At 38.4% G+C, this 26,845-nt stretch overlaps 2 protein-coding genes across 9 annotated transcripts in view; one reads left to right on the forward strand and one right to left on the reverse strand.

The window, feature by feature from the left end:
• Nucleotides 1–4,561, reverse strand: part of CEP57 (centrosomal protein 57) — a 39,970-nt gene extending 35,409 nt beyond the window's left edge. For 2 of the 3 annotated variants that reach the window (XM_081545454.1, XM_081545453.1), the window contains exon 1: nucleotides 3,718–3,976. In XM_081545454.1, the coding sequence (XP_081401580.1) occupies nucleotides 3,718–3,762 (45 nt within the window). In that variant the 5' untranslated portion in view covers nucleotides 3,763–3,976. Of the gene's footprint in view, nucleotides 1–3,717; nucleotides 3,977–4,444 lie in introns of those variants that run through there. The other variant, XM_081545455.1, reaches the window with a different exon arrangement.
• A 225-nt stretch (nucleotides 4,562–4,786) lies between these two features.
• FAM76B (family with sequence similarity 76 member B) lies at nucleotides 4,787–26,055 on the forward strand. 6 transcript variants are annotated; one of them, XM_081545458.1, is made up of 10 exons: nucleotides 4,787–5,061; nucleotides 5,904–5,968; nucleotides 7,024–7,078; nucleotides 8,122–8,277; nucleotides 10,671–10,873; nucleotides 14,551–14,598; nucleotides 14,786–14,866; nucleotides 15,511–15,646; nucleotides 18,630–18,731; nucleotides 23,412–26,055. In XM_081545458.1, exons 1-10 carry the CDS (start codon nucleotides 4,975–4,977, stop codon nucleotides 23,499–23,501), a joined length of 1,023 nt encoding a protein of 340 aa, XP_081401584.1. In that variant the 5' UTR covers nucleotides 4,787–4,974; the 3' UTR covers nucleotides 23,502–26,055. The 6 variants fall into 6 exon arrangements, with proteins under 6 accessions (XP_081401584.1, XP_081401586.1, XP_081401587.1 ...); XM_081545460.1 differs by having other exon boundaries at nucleotides 15,514–15,646; XM_081545456.1 differs by lacking the exon at nucleotides 4,787–5,061 and adding an exon at nucleotides 5,412–5,592.
• The last annotated feature ends 790 nt before the right edge of the window (nucleotides 26,056–26,845 follow it).

Consider the following 26,845-nt stretch of genomic DNA (forward strand, 5'->3'; position numbering starts at 1 on the left):
CGCACTGGTCACAGCAAACACCCTCTTCCAACAACACAAGAGAAGACTCTACACGTGGACATCACTAGATAGTCAACACCGAAATCAGACTGATTATATTCTTTGCAGCCAAAGATGGAGAAGCTCTATACAGTCAGTAAAAACAAGACCAGGAGCTGACTGTGGCTCAGACCATGAACTCCTTATTGCCAAATTCAGACTTAAATTGAAGAAAGTAGGGAAAACCACTAGATCATTCAGGTATGACTTAAACCAAATCCCTTATGATTATACAGTAGAAGTGAGAATTAGATTTAAGGGACTAGATCTCATAAGAGTGCCTGATGAACTAAGGACAGAGGTTCATGACATTGTACAGGAGACAGGAAGCAAGGCCAGCCACAAGAAAAAGGAATGCAAAAAAGCATAATGGCTGTCTGAGGAGGCCTTACAGATAGCTGTAAAAAGAAGACAAGAGAAAAGCAAAGGAGAAAAGGAAAGATATATCTATTTGAATGCAGAGTTCCAAAGAATAGCAAGGAGAGATAAGAAAGCCTTCCTCAGTGATCAGTGCAAAGAAATAGAGGAAAACAAAAGAATGGGAAAGACTAGAGATTTCTTCAAGAAAATCAGAGATACCAAGGGAACATTTCATGCAAAGATGGGCTCAATAAAGGACAAAAAAGGTATGGACCTAACAGAAGCAGAAGATATAAGAAGTGGCAAGAATACACAGAAGAACTGTACAAAAAAGATCTTCACGACCCAGATAATCACGATAGTGTGATCACTCACCTAGAGCCAGACATCCTGGAATGTGAAGTCAAGTGGGCCTTAGGAAGCATCACTACGAACAAAGCTAGTGGAGATGATGGAATTCCAGGTAAGCTATTTCAAATACTAAAAGATGATGCTGTCAAAAGTGCTGCACTCAATATGCCAGCAAATTTGGAAAACCCAGCAGCGGCCACAGGACTGGAAAAGGTCAATTTTCATTACAATCCCAAAGAAAGGCAATGACAAAGAATACTCAAACAACTGCACAATTGCACTCAGCTCACATGCTAGCAAACTAATGCTCAAAATTCTCCAAGCCAGGCTTCAGCAATACGTGAACTGTGAACTTCCAGATGTTCAAGCTGGTTTTAGAAAAGGCAGAGGAACCAGAGATCAAATTGCCAACAGCCGCTGGATCATCGAAAAAGCAAGAGAATTCCAGAAAAAGATCTATGTCTGCTTTATTGACTATGCCAAAGCCCTTGACTGTATGGATCACAATAAACTGTGGAAAATTCTGAAAGAGATGGGAAAACCAGACGACCTGACCTGCCTCTTGAGAAACCTGTATGCAGGTCAGGAAGCAACCGTTAGAACCGGACTTGGAACAACAGACTAGTTCCACATAGGAAAAGGAGTACGTCAAGGCTGTATATTGTCACCGTGCTTACTGAACTTACATGCAAAGTACATCACGAGAAACGCTGGGCTGGATGAAGCACAAGCTGGAATCAAGATTGCCGGGAGAAATATCAATAACCTCAGATATGCAGAGGACACCACCCTTATGGCAGAAAGTGAAGAAGAACTAAAGAGCCTCTTGATGAAAGTGAAAGAGGAGAGTGAAAAAGTTGGCTTAAAACTCAACATTCAGAAAACTAAGATCATGGCATCTGGTCCCATCACTTCATGGGAAATAGATGGGGAAACAGTGACAGACTTTATTTTCTTGGACTCCAAAATCACTGCAGATGGTGATTACAGCCATGAAATTAAAAGATGCTTACTCCTTGGCAGGTAAGTTATGACCAACCTAGACAGCATATTAAAAAGCACAGACATTACTTTGCCAACAAAGGTCCGTCTAGTCAAGGCTATGGTTTTTCCACTAGTCATGTATGGGTGTGCGAGTTGGACTATAAAGAAATCTGAGCACCAAAGAACTGATGCTGTTGAACTGTGGTGTTGGAGAAGACTCTTGAGAGTCCCTTGGACTGCAAGGAGCTCCAACCAGTCCATCCTAAAGCAGATCAGTCCTGGGTGTTCATGGGAAGGACTGATGTGGAAGCTGAAACTCCAATACTTTTGCCACCTGATGCAAAGAGCTGACTCATTTGAGAAGACCCTGATGCTGGGAAAGATTGAAGGTAGGAGAAGGGACAATAGAAGATGAGATGGCATCACCAACTCAGTGGACATGAGTTTGGGTAAACTCCAGGAGTTGGTGATGGACAGGAAGGCCTGGTGTGCTGCAGTCCATAGGGTTGCAAGCAGTTGGACACTACTGAGTGACTGAACTGAACTGACTGACATAATCTCATCCATCTACTTACACTTCTTAATAGTCTAAGCTTGTCTTTTATCTTCCCTTTTACTGATTTAGTTCCTGGATAACTAACTCCAATTGTTACCTTCCTTCTTTCCTGTTAATCTTCTCTGACCTCTCCACACACTTGCTATCTTCATTGTGCTGAAACCTTGAATATTACTTCTGGCCTCAGGAACACAAATTTTAGCAACAGTCACCAAAAGCTGAAACTGGGAAAAGTATTTTCGCCAAGGTGATTCTGCCGTTACTGTCTCCCTAAATTTTTCCCCATTAACTTCTATGACAATCTTACCCTAATAATCTCCCTCTTTTCTCATATTTTAACAACTCACCTAACCGAACTCTACCCTCACACTACCTCTGCTCATTTCAAATTATTTCAAGCTTCCTGAAAGCACTTGTCTTGGCACATATTCCAAATTGCCTGCAGTGCCTTTTTATCCTCCCTTTTCAGCTCCTGGGACAAGCGTTTCCTATTCCTTCACCACTCAGCTAGTTCCATCTTCCCTACCCAAGCACTGCTAATCACTTTCACGTAGGTTTTTCTAGCAGGCTGTTACTTATCAAACCGTACTGTGTAACAACCTAATTATGTGTAGCTTCTCTTCAGTGCTTTCTTCCCTAGTAGCAAGGATTCTCCCCTATTCATGTGTGTAATCGTAGAGCTCGTCTGTATGCCAGCCACTCAGGTTTGCTGGATGAAGAGCTAACAGCTCCAACTTGAGCTTCTTCATATTCATTTACTGCCTATCTACTCCCAACGCGGAGGGTGCCTCTCCAAGTAAATACCAGTACCTAAACAGGCTAGCGATTCTTCTAGAGGCCAATACACTATTTAAGATCAGCTCTCCCTGCTGATTTGGACCCTGGAGTCATCGTAATACGGCGGGAAGCGGGAAGAGACCGCGCGCGCTCGGAGTCGGGTAAGCACAAATTGAAGTTACTGGGAGGACAGGAGGAGGCGGCACTGAAGGCCAAGAAATCCGCAGAAGCACTCGACTGCGTACAATTCAACAGCTGCCAATCAAGCCGACGAACTAGAGGGCCCACCTGGTCTCCAAGAGGTTTCCAAGAGGGGCCGTTACACCCACGTGACCCGGGAACGCGGTTTTCGCGGGCCAAGGTGTAGGCAGCCATCCCTGCGAGTCCAGGCAACGTCCTGCAAACCAGGACGGCTACGCCGAAAGGTCACGGGGGCAGGCGGGGAGAGACAGACCCGGGCCGTCTCAATTGCAGGATGCAGCCTCAAAAGAAGCAGTGGGCGCCGATACAGCAACGGGGCCACCTAGACGTCCCCAGCGGCTCCCCAGGACTTGGGAGACGCGGGACCGAAGGCGCTCTGGAAAGTGAGATAATGCACAGGGGAAGCCAGGACCGACCCAGGGTCTGTTCGGAGGTCAACGGCTTCTTACCGAGAACTGAGAGGCCGAAGTCTCAGAGACCGATGCTGCCGCCATCTTCCAGCCCGCCCAGGGGACCTCCGCAGCCCCGGGACGCTCCGGGTTCGCGTGGCTGTTCTTTAAGATTCGCGAGCCGCCCGCCAGGGGCGACCCTGAGCCGAACCCCTGATGGAAGGGGCTGGGGTGCTGGTGCCGGGTCTGGAAACCCCTGCCACACACCCCCAGCGGGACGCCCACGCTCGGAGCGCACACGGAAAGGACCACAGGCCCTAACGGACGTCCCGAGCAGCCAATCAAAAGAGCAGGCGTCTTCCGGTGGCGGGAGAACCTGCCTCTTCCCTCGGTGACGTCACAAGGTAGCTAGTCGCCGGCAGAGCGCCGCCGGGGACGCGGCGGGCGACCGGGCGGTGCTCCTGAGGGGCGAAGCGGGCCTTCTCGAGGGGGAAACCTGGGCGAGGGGTTTTGGTGTCTCCAGTGGCGAGTGAGTCGAATGGGATAAAATAAAACCGAAGCTCAAAACCCTCCATCACTTCCCTCGGGCTAAACGCCGGAGAGAGCTTGAGTTTGACTCGGGGACGCCTCTCCAGGTGAGGTACTTCCTTTTCGGCCAATAACAAATAGGATAAGGAGGGGCTTAGAGATCTGGCCCAATGGAAGTCAAGGGGGGGGGAAGAGTCGGGGCAGAGAGTAAACCTCCACAAACAACTGCCCAATTAGATTGGGGAGCTCCCATGCAAACCTGGGACTGGCTGCTGGAAATAGCCGCGACCGGGGCCTCGGGGCGGGGCGAGTTTAAAGCTGCTTTCGCGCGCTGAGGGCGTCGGGCTGTTATTGGCCAGCTACGTCCTCCCTTTGTGGGCGCGCCCGGCGTAGCGGGGGTCAGAAGCTGGGCGGAGCGACCGAGTGACGCAGTCGCCGCCTCAGCCAATCAGGGCTGGGGAAGGGGAGGCCGAGGAGGAAGCGGATCTGCCGCCGCGCAGCTAAACCGCAGCGAAACTCCCCGCTTCGTGTCCCTCCGCCGCTCTCGGGGCCTAAGCGGGAGCGGCTGGGACGGCGTCACTGGGTGGGCTGGGGCGGAAGTGGAGGCGGAGGGAGACGGCTGCGGCCGCGGGGCCTCGGGCTCTGGCGGCGAGGGTCTGGTGGGCGCGAGGCCGAGGGCGGGGGAGGAGGAGGAGCCCGCGCGGCCCGGGCGGTGGCGGCGGCGCCCGAGTTCCCCGTGGGGCCCCGCCTCGGAGCGGGCGGCGGTAGAGGAGGAGGCTGAGGAGCAGGATGGCGGCCTCGGCCCTGTACGCCTGCACCAAGTGCACCCAGCGCTATCCCTTCGAGGAGCTCTCCCAGGGCCAGCAGCTCTGCAAGGTCCGTGGGCGCTGGGTGGCGGGCGGGCGGGGTTTCCTCGGCCGTGGCCCAAGGGAGCCGGGTGCCCGTGTGGCACTGCAGCCCCCCTCGCTCTCTCTCTCCTCGCTGGCGTCTTGGGGGTTTGGAGTTCTCGCCTCCTCACCCGAGACCCGGTTCTCCGAGGACCTGGGCATCCGCTGGGAAAGCCCCTGAGAGGAGGACAGAGCCTTGCCCTCTTCCAGGCGGCTCGAGAGGGGTCCGGGCCCCAGCAACGTTGAGGGGGTCTCGGGGTGGGGCTGCGTGAGGCAGCCACCTGTCTATGCCGCAGAGACCCCGGGATGGAGACGTTTTCCTCTCGGTTTTCTGTCTGGTCTGTCCTCTCCTTCCACCGGGAGGCAGAGGACGGTGTTTGCACTTTCTTGCTAGGAACCCGAAGCCGCAGAGCTGATGGCATCCTCCTTCCCTGTCCGGGAAAGCGAAGCGTCTGGCTTGGGAACAGAATGCTCTAAGATTTGGAGCTCCTCCCATCCCATTAAAGCCGGGATGCTGTCTGTGAGCGACGGTGCAAAATAACAAGTAGTTTCACATTTAACTAGTCCTTGGGGTCGGCCCTGACAGCTTTTTTTAATTTTAATCTGTTGAGTACCCCCCCCATCTAATAAAGACAAAGACACCTAAGCCTTCCCTAAGGAATTATGCTGTAATTGGCCACTTATTTGATAAAATCACTCAATTGTCTTCGTTGGGGAACAGATTTTATTGATATTTCAGGCACTTGACTAGGTTGAGTAATAATTTTCCACCAGAAGAGTGAAATTTGGGACTTCGAGATGGATACTGACTAATATATTGTCTTATTACAGGAATGTCGGATTGCACATCCTATTGTAAAATGTACTTACTGCAGATCAGAATTTCAACAAGAGAGGTTTGTATATTGAATAGTTTTTAATTGTTAAAGGCAAAGTATTGTCTGTAAGGAATACTTGAGGCTTGTAACCCCCTATATGTATTAAAGCTTTTTTAAATAAAATGCTTTAGTTTCTCAAAATTTTAGTTGTAAGCCCTTTCTACATGGTAGGAGAGAGAATGTTCACCAAAAATTAGTGGGTATTTTACAGCTAGACTTTTATACCTGAGAAAATAAAAAATAGATTATTGCAAGGAAAATATACAGCCTTGCTAATGAAAAGTGCAAATATCATTTGTTATTTTTAAGATTAAAAAAAAAAAAGAAATGCCAGGATCATCTTTTGTAGTTCAATGGTTAAGTGCCTTCCAATACAGGGGATGCAGGTTCCCTCCCTGGTGAAGGAGTTAAGATCCAACATGCCTGGAGGCCAACAAAAACCAAAACATAAAACATAAACAATATTTTAACAAATATTGTTTGTTTGTTTAAAGTCCAAGTAAGGACTTTAAAAATAGCCCGTATCAAACAAACTTAAAAAGGTAGAACATTAGTGCTGGCATGGACCTGAGGGAAGGTCTATAGCAAAGTCTAGTAACTTGTTACCAGTGGAAGAAAAACACATATCTTTTAATGGAGTGATTCCTGTTAGAGCCTCAGTAGGCATAGAAGAGCTTATAAAAAGAATAATAAAGAGAATAATTTCTTCACAAGTAGGTATAAGCATCATAACAGTGAAGAGCGAACAGTGGAAGGTTATGTAGGCACTGATGCTGTGCATACATAGTGGCAAGTGTTTAGGGAAAGATGGAATTTTAGTTTTGTTTCCATTTAAAATATGCAATAAAAACATGTAAAAACACTTAATTAAGACGAGTAAACTTAGATAATATACAGCCCTGAAAAGATCTTATGTTGATATTTTCGAAAAACTCTTGCTCTGTGTTAGAGTAAGTTTTAAGTACTACTAAAGCAAATAGTACACTTTTACTGATAGTACACTTTGACTACTTGGCTTTAGTTCAACATTGTGCTGCATAAGTTTCATCATCTATGTACAATTTCCTTTTCAGCAAAACTAACACAATTTGTAAGAAGTGTGCTCAAAATGTGAAGCAATTTGGCACTGTAAGTATATCTTACATTTTCATCTTATTGCTACTGATCTGTTAATGTTTTCACAAAGATTCACCTTTAAAAAAAAAACATTGCTATGTTCGTAAATGTTTCAAAGTAGCAAAATATTTCAGGAAAGAAACTTTCTATAGAGGGTCAACTGGGAAGACAACATTTTAAAACAGTCATATTATGTGTATGTTTATATATATTGAATTTCAATGTGAAGTTTATAATTTCATTCTTGAAAGAGTCAAATATAGCAAACAAACTCCTGATTTTAGAGAACCCGCATATTCATAATTTGCATAATTGTATTTTCCCCCTTCCTGAGAACTTCTTACAGTTTTTGTATATGGCACTGTTCAGGCATTTGGTCACAAAAGTCAAGAAGTTAATCCTAGTATAAATTATTTTCTTTTATGTATATTGAAGTCATTATTGGTATATTACAGTCATGGTCAGTAAAATTGCTGGCCTTAAGGCTTTCCAAAATCTGAGTTGTCTTGAATATCAAAGAAAATCAAGGTACGTTTGTTACAGTTACATTGAATATGCTTGTGCCAAATTATTTTTAGTTGAAAACTCATCTGTTCCTTGTATCATCTATACTTATATCTGATGAAAACTGTTAAATGTATTCTGAATAAGTGATAAAGTAGTTAAACTAACAGGATATTAAGTTAGTAGAAATTCTTTCCCTCAAATATGGATATATGAAACTTTTCTATCAGTGTGTGCCTTTGATTGGAACTTTTTTACATTTAGCTTTTGTATTATATAACATACTATGCTAATCATAAATACATTTCTGATGGTCTTATTTAACTATTTAATAGAGCAAAAAGTTTCATAAGTCTAGAAATAAATGTTAGTAAATGAATAAAATGTCTGACTATGATAGAGCAACATAATTAACAAATTTTTTCGCCCATTATGACATTTCCTTTATTAACTCCTGAAATAAGTCCTGTACACTGAGATTAGGTTATGCACCAAAATTTTAGTATTTTTAAATGTCTCAGTTAAAGAAAATACATACCTGTTTTTTTCAGCCTAAGCCCTGTCAGTACTGTAACATAATTGCGGCATTTATTGGTACAAAGTGTCAGCGTTGCACAAATTCAGAAAAAAAATATGGACCACCTCAGACTTGTGAACAGTGCAAACAACAATGTGCTTTTGATCGGAAGGAGGAAGGAAGAAGAAAGGTATGTTTTATTTATGTTATGACATCTTCTGGAAATCAAATACATCACAAACAAATTGGAAGTTTTTATGATTATACGTTACTGAAGCTTGATGTATTCTTTGAGTCCCTGAAAGCAGGTGGTTAGATGATAGTGCACAAACAGTACATTTTCTCCTTGTTGGCATCATATGTAGATTCATCTGGATCAGTTGAGGTTACTGTACTTTAAAAAGGGGGCTTTCCTGGTAGCTCAGCTGGTAAAGAATCCACCTGCAATGCTGGAGACACTGGTTCGCTTCCTGGGTCTGGAAGACCCTTGGAGCAGGGATGGCTACCCACTCCAGTAGTCTTGGGCTTCCTTGGTGGCTCAGATGATAAAGAATCCACCTGCAATGTGGGAGACCTGGGTGTGATCCCTGGTTGGGAAGATCCCTTGGAGGAGGGCATGTCAACTCACTCAGGTATTCTTGCCTGGAGAATCCCCATGAACAGAGGAGCCTGGCAGGCTACAGTCCATGGGGTCGCAAAGAGTTGAACATAACTGAGCGACTAAGCACAGCGCACGTACTTTAAAAAATATTCTGTGATGACTCTTCTGTACTATTTGGCTATCCAACATTTTGTGTGGAAAAATTGCTGACTGCTTTTAAATCCTCTCAGCTACTTAACCTTTTGCTGGTTACTTGATGTTGCTAGTGTGAAAAAATACCTGATGGCGCTTCAACATATATATATTTCTAAGTTAGTCATGTGCCTTTTGATTTGAGGCTCATATTTTATATCATTTTTTTTCTCTACCTGTAGTAACTTAAAAAGTATCTGCATGTGTGTGACATTTCTCTGCTGAGCATTCACACAGACTTCCTGATGTCTGTCACTTTGAGGGCCTCTCCTAGGTCCCTGCACAGCAATATATGTACCCTAGTTGGAAAACATGTCCCTTCAGCACTTCTTGTGTGAACAAATAGAAGATAGAAACCTAATTTTTATAGATTTGGTCTTAATAATTTTGGAAAGAAAATCTCTTTGCCTCCCCATTGGTACACATACAGTGGACTTCCATTATTTGTCATAGTTTTGTTCTATAAAGTTGCTGCAAACACTGAGTTAGTGAATACTGAACTGTTGCTCCTAGGGCAATATAGGATTAGGTTCCTGCCTCTGGTCACAATGTGGTAGAGTCAATCAATACCTAATCCTGTTTTGTATATGTCTCTGTTTAAGGTCACCTTACTTAATATACATTGTTGATTGATTACATTGAACTCATAGCAAACAGCACTATAACTGATTGAATATTACCTAACACAGGTGTTTTCCATGTAAGGGTTTCACTAGTGGCTCAGTGATAAAGAATCTACATGCCAATGCAGGAGACATGGGTTCGATCCCTGGGTTGGGAAGATCTCCTGGAGGAGGAATTTGCAACGCACTCCAGTATTCTTGCCTAGGAAATCCCATAGACAGAGGAGCCTGGTGGGCTACAGTTCATGGGGTCACAGAAGAGTCGGATATGCCTTAGCAACTGAACAACAGTTTTCCACTTAAGGTACACAGCCACCATGTGCTTAGGAACACTAGATCACTTTAGCATTACACATGGGGACAATTTTAACAGTGAAATCACCGATAAAAAACACTAACGTGGAAAATGTGGTACTAAGTAGACTGAAAAGGATACTTGTTTATAATGTGAGAGCTGAAAAAAGGCAGCAGAGCATCAACTTGTTCAGCCTCATTTGGGAACATTTACAGGCCAGCTACACAAACTGTGGTGCTCTGTGATGGGGGTTCCCACTCCAGTATTCTTGCCTGGAGAATCCCATGGACAGAGGAGCCTGGCATGCCATATAGTCCATGGGGTCGTGAGAGTTGGACATGACTTAGCGACTAAAGAGAGAAAGAGATGCATGTGGGTGAATGATCACAAGAGTGCTGCAAGTTGATTTAGGGGTGACATAGTTTTTAGCTTGTAGGTGGTGAATTTGCAAATGAGAATTGGTTCTGTGTGTCATTCAATCTCTCCTTTTTTCTAGAAATTAACAGTTTTGCAGTTGTGATAGATACTTTGTCTTTTTAGTAATAACAGTGATTTAAGAATTCAGGTTAGTGCTTAGAAAGGTTTCTTTGAAATGTATGTCATCAATGTATGTTTATTTTCCAGTAATAAGAAAACAAATTTCTCTCTCCAAATTCATCAAACTAATGGATGTCCGTATATCATCCTTTGTCATTATGTGAGCCTCTAAACAAGCATTTCCCCAAGATTCAGAAAGTCTAATTTTACTTCCATTTTGCAAAAATCTGTGTGTGCGAGACCGAGTCAGAAGTTGAACAGCTTATCTTCACCTGGTTTCACTTATAGCCAGTTACAGGTACATTTAATCTAATATAAGTATCGTCTTTTAAAAGGTTGATGGGAAGTTATTATGCTGGCTTTGTACTTTATCATACAAGAGAGTTTTACAGAAGACAAAAGAACAAAGGAAGAGCCTTGGATCTTCACATTCAAATTCATCATCTTCATCTCTCACTGAGAAAGACCAGCATCATGCAAAACATCACCACCACCACCACCATCATCACCACCATCGTCACAGCAGTAGCCATCATAAGTAAGTACTTTGAACGCATGTTTTCCAGAGTCCTCTGTGGCATTTTAATACCTGATTTTGTTGTTTAACTTTTTGTAAATGCTAGCTGTGTACTAGTTTAGTATGTAGTAAGCTTCTTGAGTGTCTAGGGCTATTTCCTCACTTTATTCAGCATACAGAATTATACATAGTGAATGTGTTTAGTTGTTTACCATAAATGTGAAGATCGGACATTTTGGGAATTATAGTATAAAATTCTGATCATGTAATGAAGTCAAAAAACAAGTACACAGTTAATACTTCATTGATTCATGTTATCAAAAACCTCAGTATTCAAAGAATCGTTAGGATTTTACTTGTAAAAATTACATTTGCCTCAGTTACTATTTGGGGAAGGACATGGCAACCCACTCCAGTACTCTTGCCTGGAAAATCCCATGAACGGAGGGACCTAGTAGGGTACAGTCCATGGAGTCGCGAAGAGTCAGACACGACTGAGCAACTTCACTTTCACTTTTCATTTTCATGCATTGGAGTAGGAGACGGCACCCCACTCCAGTGTTCTTGCCTGGAGAATCCCAGGGACAGAGGAGCCTGGTGGGCTGCCATCTATGGGGTCGCACAGAGTCGGACGTGACTGAAGTGACTTAGAAGCAGCAGCAGTTACTATTAACTTGTTTTAGTTAAAATAAATTTAAACCAGTGACTAGGAAATGTATTTTGTATTTTTAGAGAACAGATTTTAACACTATCATTTGTGACCATGATAGAAGCATTCTAAACATTGAAGATTCCCAAAATGTGAGAAAAAAATCTTTCTGACTAGTGGTACTTTGCTGTTGTTAAAAACAGGAACTCTATTCAAATATCAGCTACTTGATTTTTAAATTGCCTTGGGAAGAAAAGTTAAATAGTAGTAATATCTTAACCCTTAGTGTGTGTAAAGGTTTTTTTTTTTAAGTGTGGCTTTAGTCTTCATAGAAAATCAAGACTATTAAAATGCAGATTAAACACAAAAATTAAAATGGAGAAAAAAGGGACATGATACACACTGAGTTTTAGGAGAATTTATTTCCTCAATTTTCTCTGAATGTTTTTCTAGTTCTAGGTAGTCAAAACATAGTTTCATGTACAGAAAACTGATGTCTGCCACAGTTAGGAACAAGGATGATATTTTTGGAGTATTTTGTAGGTCTGTCTAATAAACAACATTTGACTCTAAACTTTAGGTGAGCACGTATATTAGATGATGGGAGTTTATTGAGGCGCTGATACTGTTTGCTCCTCTAGCCATTTTTCACTTGTCACTGTGCTGCAGTGCTTTCTGAGTGTGACAGTGGTAGATTACATAGTGCCTTCTAACCTGGCTACTTTGAAGACATGTTCTGATCTCTGTATGAGAGAATTACAAAGAGCAAAGGAACCTAAATCTTCCTTATTTTTACTTCTTGCTTTAGGGAAAAATATGAAAAAATAACTACCATGATGGTAACTGGCAGACTCACTTCTCAGACTCAGCTGAACTGTTTCTTGTCCTTGTCCTTTACGGATAAATTTGTTCATGAGGTGAAAGGATACACACATGTTGTGTTTATTAAGATCTGACATTGTCATAGTAACTTCATCTTTTGGAAAAATGACAGGTTTCCAAAGTAAAGGGAAAGAGAATGGACTGATTTTTTTATTTTCCTTTTGCTTATTTAAGAAATGTAAATACTATTTTGTATGTGATGAGTAGGCATCCAGTTTGTGGAGCCATATCTGAAATTCAGTGGATGAGGATGATTACAGACAGTTTACATATTGTGATATAAATTGATGGGGCTTGGAGGAAGGAAAAAACTCAGGTTAATATGGATACAAGAAAAGCCCACCTCAGAAAGCTGAGATTCCAAGTGTTCTATTAAGTCACTATTGTGATTTTTCTCATTTCAAGGTGTGGATAGTGCTGTTAATTCGTGTGTGACTATATGACTTGCCAATGCTTTTAATGAAATTTGTAAGAGAAAATGGCAACTGAATTCCTCGTAGGGTTGCCATTTCCCGCCACAAGTAGAGAATAGCTCAGGTTGATAGAATTTCAGCTGTTGTTTCCCCAGCTTATTTATTTTTAGCTGATTCTTAAGAACATGGTTAAAAAAACTTCTACAGCTAAAACAGCAATAAATTTTATACACAAACACATGTACATATTTCTATTGTGTATGTAGCACTGTACTAAGGGTTTTGCATACATAACTCATTTAATCCTCATATTGTCTATAAGCTATGTGTTATATCCATTTCACAGATGAGGTAACTGAGGCTCAGGAACTTTGAATACATTGGAAAAGGTCCCACAGCCCAGGTCATCTAACATCTCTTATATTGTATAAGGTTCAAGTGGACCCTTGAACAACAAGTTTAAACTGCATATATCCACTTATATACTCAGGTTTTATTTTGTTTTGTTTTACTAAATATTTACTACAGTTCATGATCTGTGGTTGATTGAGTCTAGATGCAGAACCTCCTAAATGGAGGACTGACTGTGCAAAGATTTTCAGCTGCTTGGAGGATCAGTGCCCCCAAAGCCCCATATTGTTGAAGAGTCAGCATTTTATGTGGTGTCTGATACAGACATAGGCGATGCTCTGCAGGGGTTGAATGAATCAACTCGAGGTTAGTGAAGGATTGGCTAATGCGAAAATACGGGAGAAAGGTATTCATTCTTACTCATTTCATAGTCAACTATTAAGTGCTTATTAGCATTGTGACATAATGCAAAAGAAGTAGTACTGTAGTAGTAATTAAAAGGGGCTTACCAGGTGGCTAAGTGGTAAAGAATCCATCCACCTGCCAAGCAGGAGGCTGCAGGTTCGATCCCTGAGTTAGGAGGATCCCCTGGAGAAGAAAATGGCAACCCGTTCCAGTATTCTTGCCTGAGAAATCCCATGGACAGATGAGTGTGGGAGGATACAGTCAATGGGGTCGCAAAAGTCGGACACGACTTAGCAACTAAACAGTAATATAAGGAAAAGTAAAATCACTTGTTTCTATGAGATTTCCAAGTATTTGCAGCATGACTGCTCTAGAGTACAGCCTAATGAAAGACTGGAGACTTGGGAGAGGATTCTTAGGAAAACTAAGAAAGAAAGAAAGAAATTCAGATATTACCTGGTTCAGCATTCTTAGGAAAACTAAGAAAGAAAGAAAGAAATTCAGATATTACCTGGTTCAGCCTGACACACTATTCTGCGCTACCTGAGTTACTCCAAAGGCATCTCCATGTAGGATTATTAGGAAGGCCTTAACTTGAAGATAAAATATCTCCTGTCTGAAATAGTAAGGGTAGCCTAAGTAGGATAATTTTCAGACTTTATAGAACCCTGTTAGGTTCGTTTTCATGCTCATATACCCTAACCCTTAATATGATATTAAATTGAATTCTAAAAATCCTAATTAAAAAGAAAATTCAGTCTCTGTCATTATACTTTTCTTAAACAAGATGGCCAGTAGTCATTTGATTAGAATTTATCTTATTAAAATGTTATTTATTCAATATATATTAGCTTAGTCTGAAAACTTAGTTGAATATGCCTTTCATTGAACAAAAGAGTTATAAACATATATCATTTGACTCCATTGGGAAGAATGCTGTTAAAATGTTGATGTTTTAAATAAATGTTGTTATTAGATGTCATTTGTGTATTTTTCAGAATCAGCAATCTGAGTCCAGAACAAGAACAGGGACTGTGGAAACAGAGGTAAATATGTTAATATATTTTCTGAAATATTTTGACATGTACTTTTAAAAACGTGACATTTCTTTAACTTTGTTAGTTAGGCTTTAAGAAAATTGATATTCAGTAATGCTTTAGGGGAAGAAAAATAACTTCCTTTGGTGCCTCTTCCTTTTTTACTCTAATTATTTTTATTAATGTTTGGTTTCAGCCATAAATCCTCTGCAGCAATTCAGAATGAAACTCCAAAGAAAAAGCCCAAATTGGAATCTAAGCCATCTAATGGAGATAGGTAAAAATGAATTCCTTTAGTGCTGTGAAAACTCAACTTAGTTGAACAATTATGGCTGGTTGCCAGTTATTACTAGGTAAAAGAATAGAAACATGTATCTTCTACATTGACTTCTTTGAGTCACCTCGAAGAGTAAACATAATCAGTTAAAAATTTTAACTTAATTTTAATAATAAGAAAGTGGCACTGAACTATGTTATTCTATTTTGGGGCATAAATTTGGGTTTTGAAAAAAAGTCTGAATTCTCTTTATCTTAAGTCTTCTTCAGTGAAACACAAAACTAATTGTGGTATTTGAGATTGACCTGCTTGGAAAATGTTTTTAGATTTAAAGTATTGTGAGAGTGACTTTGTTTTAGTTCATTAGCCAAAAGTTTGCTGATGTTACTGTACAAATTGGCTGCCTATTGCTTTACACTAGAAGTATTGACCCCCTAAAAGCTAATACTGAATTATATTTCTGCAGGTGTATGTAATGTGTGCCATTAGTAAGGTAATTTGCCAGTTGCATCCATTTCTGTCAGGTACATATTTTTTTGCATTAGCCTTAAGGATGTTTGTGGAATTGTCTAATTTATGCAATTTGAACACCTGCTAATTTTCTTTCTACTTCATTTAACTGTGTTTTACTTTTTTCTTTTTAGTAGCTCTATAAATCAGTCAGCAGATAGTGGGGGAACAGACAATTTTGTCCTTATAAGTCAACTGAAAGAAGAAGTGATGTCACTTAAACGTCTCTTACAGCAGAGAGACCAGACCATTTTAGAAAAAGATAAAAAGGTAAGTACATGGTTCACTGAAGCCTGGTAAGATTTACATCTTGACTCTTGCTTGATAACTGCAAATTTTATTAGACTTTCTTTAATAACTTGGTAATGTGTGTTGTGCATGATTCTTATAAGACGCAGAAGTGCAAATTGGGACCTAAGCCATCTAATGATGATACATGAAAACAATATTTCAGAATTGAGTTCTCAGAATTAGTTGAGGGGTATAAAATTCTAATAATTTCTGGATATTAGTTTCACTAAGCCAGAAATCTAAAGTTAGGTCTAATGTCTTTAATTTGCAAACGAGATATAAATGAATATTGTGTCAATTCTTTTGATGAAAGAAAGCAATTGAATTGAATGCAGTCTTTTATATACCAATTGTATATTTATTTCAATCAGGATCAAATAACTGGTGAAAATTAACGCTATGGGAATTTCCTGTGTGATAGTGGTTAGTTGTATATAAGGTAGAAAGTAAGTACACTTATTGGAACTTTATAAGTTAGATCAGAGGAATATCAAATACATAGTCTGTTTAGTAAAAGGTTTTAATACTTTTCTCTGTGCGCTTGAGCAGAATTTTACTTCTTCAGGCCTCAATTTTCTCATTTTAAAAATGAGCATATTAACACCATCTCATGGGATGATTGTAATTAAATGAAAATGTTAAGTCCATGTATAAGTGCTCATAGCTGCTATTACTGGGGTTTGGTCATTGAGGGTGGAACCTACTTCTGTACTTGTTTTATGGTCCTGGGCTATCTAGTTTGACCTACTTCAAACATTATTGCAATAGGAAAACATTAAAAATACTCTTTAAAATTATGAACAAGACATGAATATAGCTGTCTTGCAGTATCCATAGTAATGCTTGAGTCTAAGCTGGCTTTTACTTCCGACTTTCATGTAAATGTGACTTTCACATTACATTTTTCCTCACCTTGATGGTTAACAGATTTAAATTTATTTTAATACATTGGTACCTTACCTTAAGCAAATTCAAATATATGAAATTTAGAATTAACATAAAAGTAGCAAAATTATGAGTGTCTTATTTTTTATGGTTCTTTTTGCTTAGCACAGAATATTTTAGGTTAGTTTTAATGAGAATTTGTTTTACACTCAAAATTTTTAGAGAGATTTCTTTATACAAAGACAGGTCTATCTTTACTAACCTAGATAAAAGTTGAGTAAAACAGTAAGTTTACCATAAAATAGCAATGATTCCAAAACCAAGTAGTAGTGAATTGTGGAATTTTGGCTTCCTTAGATTTTGTTGTTCTTTTTCTAGCATGACTAGTCTGTGTTAGTGCATTTAGGTGAAAGTTTTCTGTTTTTGTTAGTGTTCCTTTTTTCTTAAACACTAATGGCCATGGAAATTAGCAGTATTTTGAGGAAAATAATTGTAAGCCTAAAACAGCTACATATTTATACCTTTTTCTTACAGTGTGAGTGTAAGACGGTTGTGTTATTTTCTTGAATTTAGTTCACTTCATTCAGTGACTTCTACAGCCAGCTACATACTAGATCAGAAAGATAAAGAGATAGAATAATAGAAAAAGACATGTTCTTATCATTTAGAAATCAATAATACGGAAGCAACTCACAATAGAGAGATGAGAATATCATAATTGATCTGATGTGAACTGGTGTTTCAGAACAGGAATTCCTAAAATTCAGTTATTCTTTGAATTTGACAAAAGCGAGAGCTTTTATTCAGAAAATCAGAATATAAGACACCGTGACTTCTTTCTTTTTGGTGTACTACTTTATTTAGTGATTACTGAGTAATTACAGAAAGGAATCTTCAAAACCTTTAAAACTTCCATAATGAAAACCATTTAAAAATAACCAGAAGCATGTAGAATCTACAAAAGTGGTAAAGATGATCTTATTTGCAAAGCAGAAGTAGGCACACAGACGTAAAGAACAGGCATGGATACCAAGGGGAAAGGTGGGAGTGGGATTGGCATTACTGTGCTATACTGCTATGTGTAAAGTAGATACTAATGAGAACCTGTAGCACAGGGACGTCTGCTTGGTGCTTTGTGGTGCCCTAAATGGGAAGGAAATCCAAAAAAGGGGATATTCATATATGTAAGGCTGATTTACTTTGTTGTACTGCAGAAACTGACACAGCAGTGAAAAGCAACTATATTCCAATTTTAAAAAGTAATAAAAATCAGTCAATAAATAAAAACGAACAGAAGCTTTCTTCTACCTGGTTTTTTCATTGACATTATGTAATACCAACTTATTTTTTAGTGTGAAGTCATGAGATTTTGTATCTTTAGGCCATCTATATTTATGAAGAAAAATTGTCATGTAGCTGTATTTCTCAAATCACTAACTTTTTTAAGTTGTCTAAGCGCAAATTTTATAGTAACCTTCTTTCTCATTCCATGTTGTATTTCTGTGCTTTGTTCTCCATCTTTACCTCAGATCTTTGGTGGCATCAGATATGAAGTTCTAGACATAAAGTTTAAAGGAAAAGCAATATAGCTTTAGTTGATAGAACTGTTTCTCTGTTTTTCGTGCTTGTTCAGTGTGAACCTTTTTTCTTCTATCATTGAAAGATTATTTTAACCTGAAACCAGTTGTACTGTTTACTTTGTTTTTATATGTGAAGTATGTGTTAACCGAAGCACTTTCTGGAGCATTAACCACTAAGCTTTCCTGTTAGCATATCAGTTGCCAAATTCAGTGTCCAGTGAAACTACCTTAAAAAGAAACAAAAACAGCAACTTCTCAAAATTTTACTGATGTTTCAATATTATCTTAATATTAGTGTTAAACTAGTAAATTAGATAGAATTCATTTCACAAAACAAATTCTAGATAAGTTACAAAACTCAGGAATCTGTTAACATTCTCCATTTTATAATGAGTTGTGAGTTTATTGTGAAAAATATTTAAAATGATGTGTGTTTGTGTATCAGGTTGTATATATGCATATATATGGATATTTATATATTTTTTTTAACCTTTCAGTTAACTGAACTTAAGGCGGACTTTCAGTACCAAGAGTCAAACTTGAGAACAAAGATGAACAGTATGGAAAAAGCTCACAAAGAAACAGTGGAACAGCTCCAGGTAAATGAGATAATTTATGTAAACTGTTAGGCAAGGAGGGTTAAACTTGGTTAGCAGTGTTCTTTCTCTTAGAGTCATATTGGTATCCCTACTTTATGCATATCTAGAGCACTTGCAGCTTTGATTTTGACTTTATAATAGTTTTTAATTTTAATGCTGCTCCCATTAAAAGTTGTTGCTTGAAATCACTTGATAGAGGGGATTCAGTAGATTAAGTCTGAAAACTTTTACCTGAAATCTAGATGGAGTTTTCTGATTCATGAAACTAAGGTGAAAATTAAGTTTAGTACACTGTGTAGCTATTCTTCTATTTGCTCCCAGATAGTGGGAGGAGAAGTAGAGGTACAAACCAATTTTCAGGGACCTCAAGTGAAGGAGATTCATGCTGCATACAGAGATGCAAAGCCCAAGAGTGCACTTTAACCTTTGGACTATGATTTCCAAAGTGCTAAACAGAGCTGTGGGCTTCCCTGGTGGCTCAGACGGTCAAGAATCCGCCTGCAAAGCGGGAGACCTGAGTTTGATCCCTGGATTGGGAAGATCCCCTGGAGGAGGGCATGGTAACCCACTCCCTGGAGAATCCCCATGGACAGAGGAGCCTGGCGAGCTACAGTCGATGGGGTCGCAAAGAGCCGGACACGACTGAACAGCTAAGCAGCAGCAGCAAATAGGGCTCTCAGTATCCACAGGAGGGATCCTGTACAAGCCAACCTCCGAGTACTGCAGTACTACTACTACAGTAGGGTTTCTGTATATAGAACAACTGAATGGTGATGCCAGGAGTCCCCACAGTGACAAAGAGGGTGGTTTCTGAGGTCTGGCACGCAGAGATGGAGCGCATCCAACACAGACATAGGTTACTCCCTTCAAGCCTTTTTTCACCTAGGTCTCGTGAATTTAGAAATCAGGCACACTGAGTTAATTACATGTTCTGTCACTTTATACATGCTGACATTTGTTGTCTTAAAAGCATAGAAGATGATAGTACAGACTTCAGGCTGTTAGTTGGGAGAGTGCAGCTTGGGAAGGAAGGAATTAATACTGCCCTACTCTTTTTTTTTTAAACATTGTAACATCAAGGAATATTTGCTGTTCCTGTCTTTCGGTTTTGTATTCTTCATTCTTTGAACATAGCTTACATTGAGTAAGATTGTAAAGTGGATTTAGGAACTTGTTGAAATTCAAGGTAGAGGTTGTCTAGTCGTAATGCTGATCTTACTGTTACAAAGAATTTTGAAGAGAAACTTTCATAGAAACTGACACATAGTAGACATTCAGATAGTTTGCCGAATAAGTGGTGATTTATGGAAATACCCATCAGCCCTCTTTTCTGAGAGATTTGCCCATTTTGTATACTAGGCTTCTTGTACGTTATTGTTTCTCATCCACCAGCAAGTAGTAGCTTTATTTTGTTTTACTCATTCAGTTATTAGTGCTGAATGATTACTGGAAACAAAATCTTATGCATGGTGATCTCCAGTTTAATGTGATATAGCCAAAACATAAATAAATTCAGAATGATACAGCAAAAAACCTGTGAGCAGTACTTAAATTTGATAAACCTCAGTACTTCTCACTGTTCAGAAGAGCAGTTTGTTATTTCATTTTGTAGTTGTAAGCACAGGGAACTTCTCTTTGACATTTTAGTCTGTTTAGTATCCTTAGCCCAACTCTTCTGGGTTGGTAGCTGAAATTTCATGGAATAATAACTAATAATTACATAGAAGTGTATATTTTCAACATAATTTTACATAGGCTGTCTTATTTGCACCTTAGTGTAACTTTGAGTTATGTGGTATCCTCATTTTACACATGAAACTGTGGAAACATGGCCAGAAGTGGCATAGAAACCTACATCTTCTAACTCAGATTTAATTATACTTTGTCCTGTTCTGCACTGTCTCCCACCTCAGGTTACTCAGGTTTTGTGTTTCATTCTTGCTGTTAGACCACTTCCCTATTTGTTATTATTGGTGACCTTCTGCAACAGTTAAGTATCCCCTTTTAACCCTATTCCCCTTAGCAACCATGTACTAGTAAGGTTCTCTACGTGACTAAATATAGTGAACTGTTTCTCTCATCTTTTTGTGATAAGAAACTGAACACTGAAGCAGAAAATTTACCTTGTTCTAATAGCTCTCAAAACATTGGAAATTACCAAACCTGACAAATAATCACTGAGCAACACAAGAAAAAAACTGTCCAAAAAAAACAAACCCCTTAACAAAACCCAGCCAACCAAATAGTAACCAAATTGTCTGAAATATCAGGAATACCCAATGAAAAATACATCTGCATTTAGGGGATAAGGTGATAAAAGGGAAAAGGGAAATAACATTTGAGTGCCTGCTATATACCAGCCACTGTGTTAGGCTTTTTGTATAGTTGATTAGTTCTTTCAACCCCTGTTGAGGTAGATGGTGTGAGTTCTGTTTTACATATGAGAAAATACATTTCAAATTCCATAGCAGATAAATGGCAGAACCAGGAATCAGAAGGATCTGTGATTCTTAATCCACGTATTCTTTCCTTTAGGCCAGCATTTGTAAACATTTTTAACTTGCTTAAGAGTTCTTAAATAATTGATTGATTTTTGCATGGTGCGTAATAAAGAAGTAATAAATACTAGGATAAAATGTTTTTAATGCATATATATTAAATATTATTATAAAATGTATTTTAATTGTATCAGAATAAGACAGATTTAGACTTGTCTGCTTTTAGCAACTGACTGTTAATTTTTCTTAAAGGCTTTTTTCTTACATAATTTATCAGCAAATTTAATGATGTGATTAGGATACTAAATAATACATGGCAGGTTGAAAATTCACTGCTAAAGAATTAAAAGGAAAAACTTCTTTCAAACCTAATGTCTTTTTAATATTTATTTATTTTTAATTGGTTGATGATTGCTTTACAATATTGGTTTGATTTCTGTCATCAACATGAATTAACCATAGGTGTAGATATGTCCCTTCCCTCTTGAATCTCCCTTCCACCTGCCGCCCACCCCCACCCCTCTGGGTTAGCACAGCCCCCAGTGTGAGCTCCCTGAGTCATGCGCACATCCGTGTTGGCTGTCTGTTTACACATGTCAGTGTGTGTGCCTCCCTGCTGCTCTCCAGTCACCTCTCCCTCTCCTCCCCCACCCTTGTAATACCTAACGTTTGAGTTCTTGTATTTCATACTTAGAATATGACAATTATAAACTCACTGATATTTTGTTTATTTTTTAATCATGAATGAGAAAAGGTAGTTTAAAAGTTAACTTTCTAATGATTTGCTATGTCATTGTAAATACTTGTGCATAATGTAGCTTACAGATCTGACAGATCTCTTTGGAGCGGCTTTGCAAACATTTCCTTTTTTTATGCCCTTCGTTAGTTTGTATTTTAAAATTTGTTTCTTAAGATTCCTTGCTTTAGCCAGTGAGTCTATTATAAATTAAGTAATATATGTAGCTAACAATGAAAAGAAAACAATTTGTGACTACCGTATTTACTAGGATGGTCAACTGAGTGATATACCAGTTGACAGTTACGCACAATTGATGAGTGTGCGTATTTGACTTTCACTAACTGCCAGGCATTCTCATTGAGTTGTCCTCTGAGTTTCTCAGACTAGTTCTAAACGGAAAATAAAAATCCTTTTAGATCCTTGATGGTTTTCTGAAATTGAATTTGAAACTGAAACTCCTAATTATAACCTTAATTATTTAATAATCATGGAATAGAGAAATGCTGTTGATCACGCAGTAGAACATTAAAAAATGATTTGACTTGGAGATACAAGATAGCTAGGTTATTTGCATTTTGGGGGTTGTCATGGGTATTAATTAGGGAGAATTTGATTGGAGACGGGTGAGGGAGATGCTAAGTACAAAGCCTGAGACAGGTTTGTATTTCATGAAATTGCTCTAAGATCATAAACCCAGAAGGCAATGCTACCTTGCCATACAAAGGTTAAAATTAGAAGATAAAGCACTGAGGTTAAAAAAGTCTAGATAATAAAAAAATCTTGAGACCTGTGAAGGAAAGTGATATTCAAACATAAGCCACAGTGACGATGTATAACTGCTCAAATGATATCAAAGCCAGTACCAAATAACTGTATGCCAATTAAAGGAACAACAACAAAAAAGACCAGAAAGGTGTGGTTCTGATGGTGCTTCAAAAAAAATTATTTAAGTATCATTAACAGTAGTCTGTTTGGCAAAGCAATAAAGTCTGCATATTTTTGCAAAAAGGACCTCTTACGCGTTTTATAAATAGGTATACACATCAAAATGAAGGACTTTGTAGTTGTTCTGGAAATGGTCCTCTCAGATTATCACTTGAATTATTTGATCTTATTCATGATAAAATAATACTATATTCATAGCTTTTGCTTCATATTTTTACAATAAAGCTGAAATATTTTCCCTGTATTTAAAAACTTGACCCTCTCTTAAATGGATTCACTTTAAGTTGCTTTTTTGTAACCAGTTGTATCTTTGGACAGCAATCACATTAATATGGACTTTCAAAGGGGGCTGACAAACCAATCTAGAGTTTTCCTTCTACACATCAAACATTCAAGAGATGAGCCTAAATATATACCTCTTTCATTCTGATTGTGTATTCTTCAGCATGACTTAATATTTGAAATATTTTTAATGGTAAATGTTTTTGTCTTCCACAGGCCAAAAACAGAGAGCTACTCAAACAGGTTGCAGCATTGTCAAAGGGTAAAAAGTTTGACAAAAGTGGAAGCATATTAACATCCCCTTGAGAAAGTGGTTATTCGTTAAGTGTTTCTGCTGGAAATGTAAAATTTGAAAAAATTCTGTGAAGCCCTTAAATTCTGTGTAGTGAAAAAATATTTTTACACACCAAATGAATTGGTGTGTTTCCTATTCACTTTTGTAATTGATATACAGCATTTTTTAAGTTGTAAAACATTCAAATAAAACTTCAACTGGTTTGAAGTAACTTTTTAATTATTTGATATCCAGGAACTTTTTTGCCAGCAATAGTATTACACAGTTGTAAAGGAGTGCATGACTAGTGCTCTTTATAAAACGCAACATGCAATAATAGAGTAGGTGTGGTTTCCAGAAGTCAGAACAGCAGGGCTTTTTGTTTGTTTTTTGTTTTACACTATGCTAATTTCATATAAACAGTTTTCAATTCAAAAATACAAAAACTTTTGAACAAGAAAAATTGTGAACACTGGTTTTTTGGAAATTGTGTTTATACTTTTCATTAACATGAAATAGAGAATCATGGTGCTTTTATTAAATGGACTTCAGAGTATATGTAAATATGTTTTTAAAAGTTACATTGTTAACATTAGTTAGTAAACTAGTATTTTCATTATTGGTATAGGAATTAATGTTTATTGTACAGTATCCAAGGTAAAATGTGTTTGTTTTGTAAAAACTACTGTAGATTTTTACTTACAAGTGCCTTTTTGCCACCTAATGTTTTTATTTATAGGAATGCTGATCTTTTGTACATACAGTTTGTTTTAAAATCATGTTTAATAAATGTTTGTATATAAATGCATATGTACAGAAGCCTATTTGAAAAAGAAAAGTTGCTAGTAAAATGTTTGAGGTTGCATTAAGAACTGACAATGCATTAGACTTGAGATGATTTCGTGGTTTGTTTCTGTGTGATATGGGAAACTGTTGGTCATTGAATTCATTGAATTATGTTAAAATAGTTCCCAAAAGATTTAATTTTAAATCAGTTTGGGTGGAATAATTTTATTTTTTATGTCATATGGCTTCATGTTCATATTTTATGAATTACATGTTTTATTTTTCTTTTATTAAAATTTTAAAAAATTTTTTCTTCAGTGGTCCATAGATCTGCTTTCTCTGTAATATGTGGTTATCTAAGTTAATATTTATGTATACCATACTTAAATTGTAAGTTTAAAGCAAATCTGGAAAAACTAAATATCTTTTAAATCATTCTGTGATTATCTTTGAATAAATTGGAATCTACTTTTAAGATTCAGGCACTATTTATAAGAAAATTATATCAGAGTCTTTAAAATTGTCTATGAAAGGTTAAGGGTAGGGTGGGATAGGTTAGGAGAAATTATTGACTAATTACATTCTGATCCAGTGGTTTTCAGCCTGTAATAGAATTGATCTCCTACTTAGTAAATGCCAATTCAGACTTTTCAGTTCATTTTTAAAGTATCAAACATTGCCAGGTATACTGTACAGAGTAGAAGGTCTCCTTCTCTTAGGAATTTATGGGCAAGGATAAATTTGTTTCTAGTAAATTGTTATTAAATTTATCAGTTTTGAAGATTGGTTTCTAAGAATGTCCTGTCCTCTTTCCTCAGAACACAGGATGATTGTATTAATTGTTTTTAACATGATTCATGTTTCAGTAGATTGTTCCTAAAGTTTCATTTTAAACTGATTGCAAATAATTCTTTATCCAGTTTGAAAACATATAATCTAGGATAATTTTCAAGTGATAGTAAAGTATTGAGTCAGTCAGACTTGGAAAAATTAAACCAGTTTGTTTTTATGAAACCTCATGCAATAATTTTCCTAAATTTGGTACTCTGAACAATGATAGCTAATGCCTTCTTAACACAGATTTTAATGTTTTCAGGATTTGCTAAATTCATAATACAGTCATTACCTTTCTTTAAAATTTATACTGTTTGTATTCTGGATTCATAGCCATTTGTCAATCCACAGTGGTCATTGTGGTTTTAAAATAAACTGTGTAATAGTTCTTACACCTTGTTGGAGCTGCTACAAAAGAAAGGTGCCCGTTCCCCTTTTTTGTAGGTAAGCGATTAAAAATTGAACTCAGTCTAAATAATTATTACGCTTTGTAAATTTGGAGGCTAAAACATTTTGGGGGCTTCACAGTATTTAGTCCTAATTAAATGCCTCTCTTTATTCCATGACCTGGTTTTATAACTTAATTATTTTGCAATTGTATAAACTAGTAATGAGTCCCAGTCCTGGATCTGTAGTGTATTGACCTAATGACCTAATATCCTCTCAATGTGGACCTGTAAGGAGATACTATGGTGTGCCGTATATTGTGCTTTTTTTAGGCTGCTTTCAGCTACTGATTAGCATTTACCAGTGAGGGTCATTTTGGCTCCAGTTATTTATGTATTAATAGCCTGTGAATATTGCAGTCCTTTTTAGATTGTATTGGTCTAAATATGCATTCTGCAGTGAACCTGTTAAGCTGTTCACATGTATAGACTATTGAAATACTGTACCTGTACACATCTGACTGTTGACATTTTGTACTTTTTCTAAATCCAATATTTCACAATAAAAACTCGTCAAAAACTTTGTATTGGTTTCTTGTTGCTGCAGTAATATCTTTCCACAGATTTAGTGGCTTAAAACAGCACAAATCAGTTCTCTTACAGTTCTGGAGGACAGAAGCCCCAAATCAGTCTGGCGGGGGTGAAGTCAAGGTGTGGGCAGGGCTGCTTCCTTCCTGAGGCTCTAGGGGAGTAACTGTCTCCTTGCCTCTTCCAGCTTCTGGAATGCATTCCTTACATTCTGTGGTTCTTTGCCACTTGCTCCATCTTCACAGTCAGAGTACAGCATCTTCAAGTCTCTGCCTCTGTGGTCATAGAGTCTCCTTCCTGCTTATTAGGACCTTCCAAGGATGAGGATGTTACCGGGAGCTCCTGGATGATCAGGATAGTTTCCCTGTCTCAAGTCTTTAACTACATCCACATACTCCCTTTTATCATGTAAGGGAACATAGTGTTTATATATTTGTATGTTCCAGGGATTAGGACTTGGACATCTCAAGGGAACGTTATTGAGGCTGCCATAAACTTCTACAGTTTCCCCAGTACAAGGCTCTAAAACAATAGATTTGAGAGCATTGATGCAGGCCAAATGTAATTTTCCTACTGCTTCTGTGAAATACTTTCCTGAAAAAAATTTTTTTGTAAATTTTTATTGTGCTATTTCAAAGCAACAATAGATGCATCGAGCTATATGTGGTTAAGTCTTTGCAAGTGCTGGAACGTGACTAGAACCATGCTAGATGATAGAATGAGAGTTGAAGATAGGACTTCTTAATTTATAGCCTGTGTGTGTGTGTGCGTCGCTCAATCGT

Source organism: Giraffa tippelskirchi, chromosome 11 (assembly GCF_054371585.1).
Source record: "Giraffa tippelskirchi isolate mGirTip1 chromosome 11, T2T-mGirTip1v1.2.pri, whole genome shotgun sequence".
In the NCBI taxonomy this organism is placed as follows: Eukaryota; Metazoa; Chordata; class Mammalia; order Artiodactyla; family Giraffidae; genus Giraffa; species Giraffa tippelskirchi.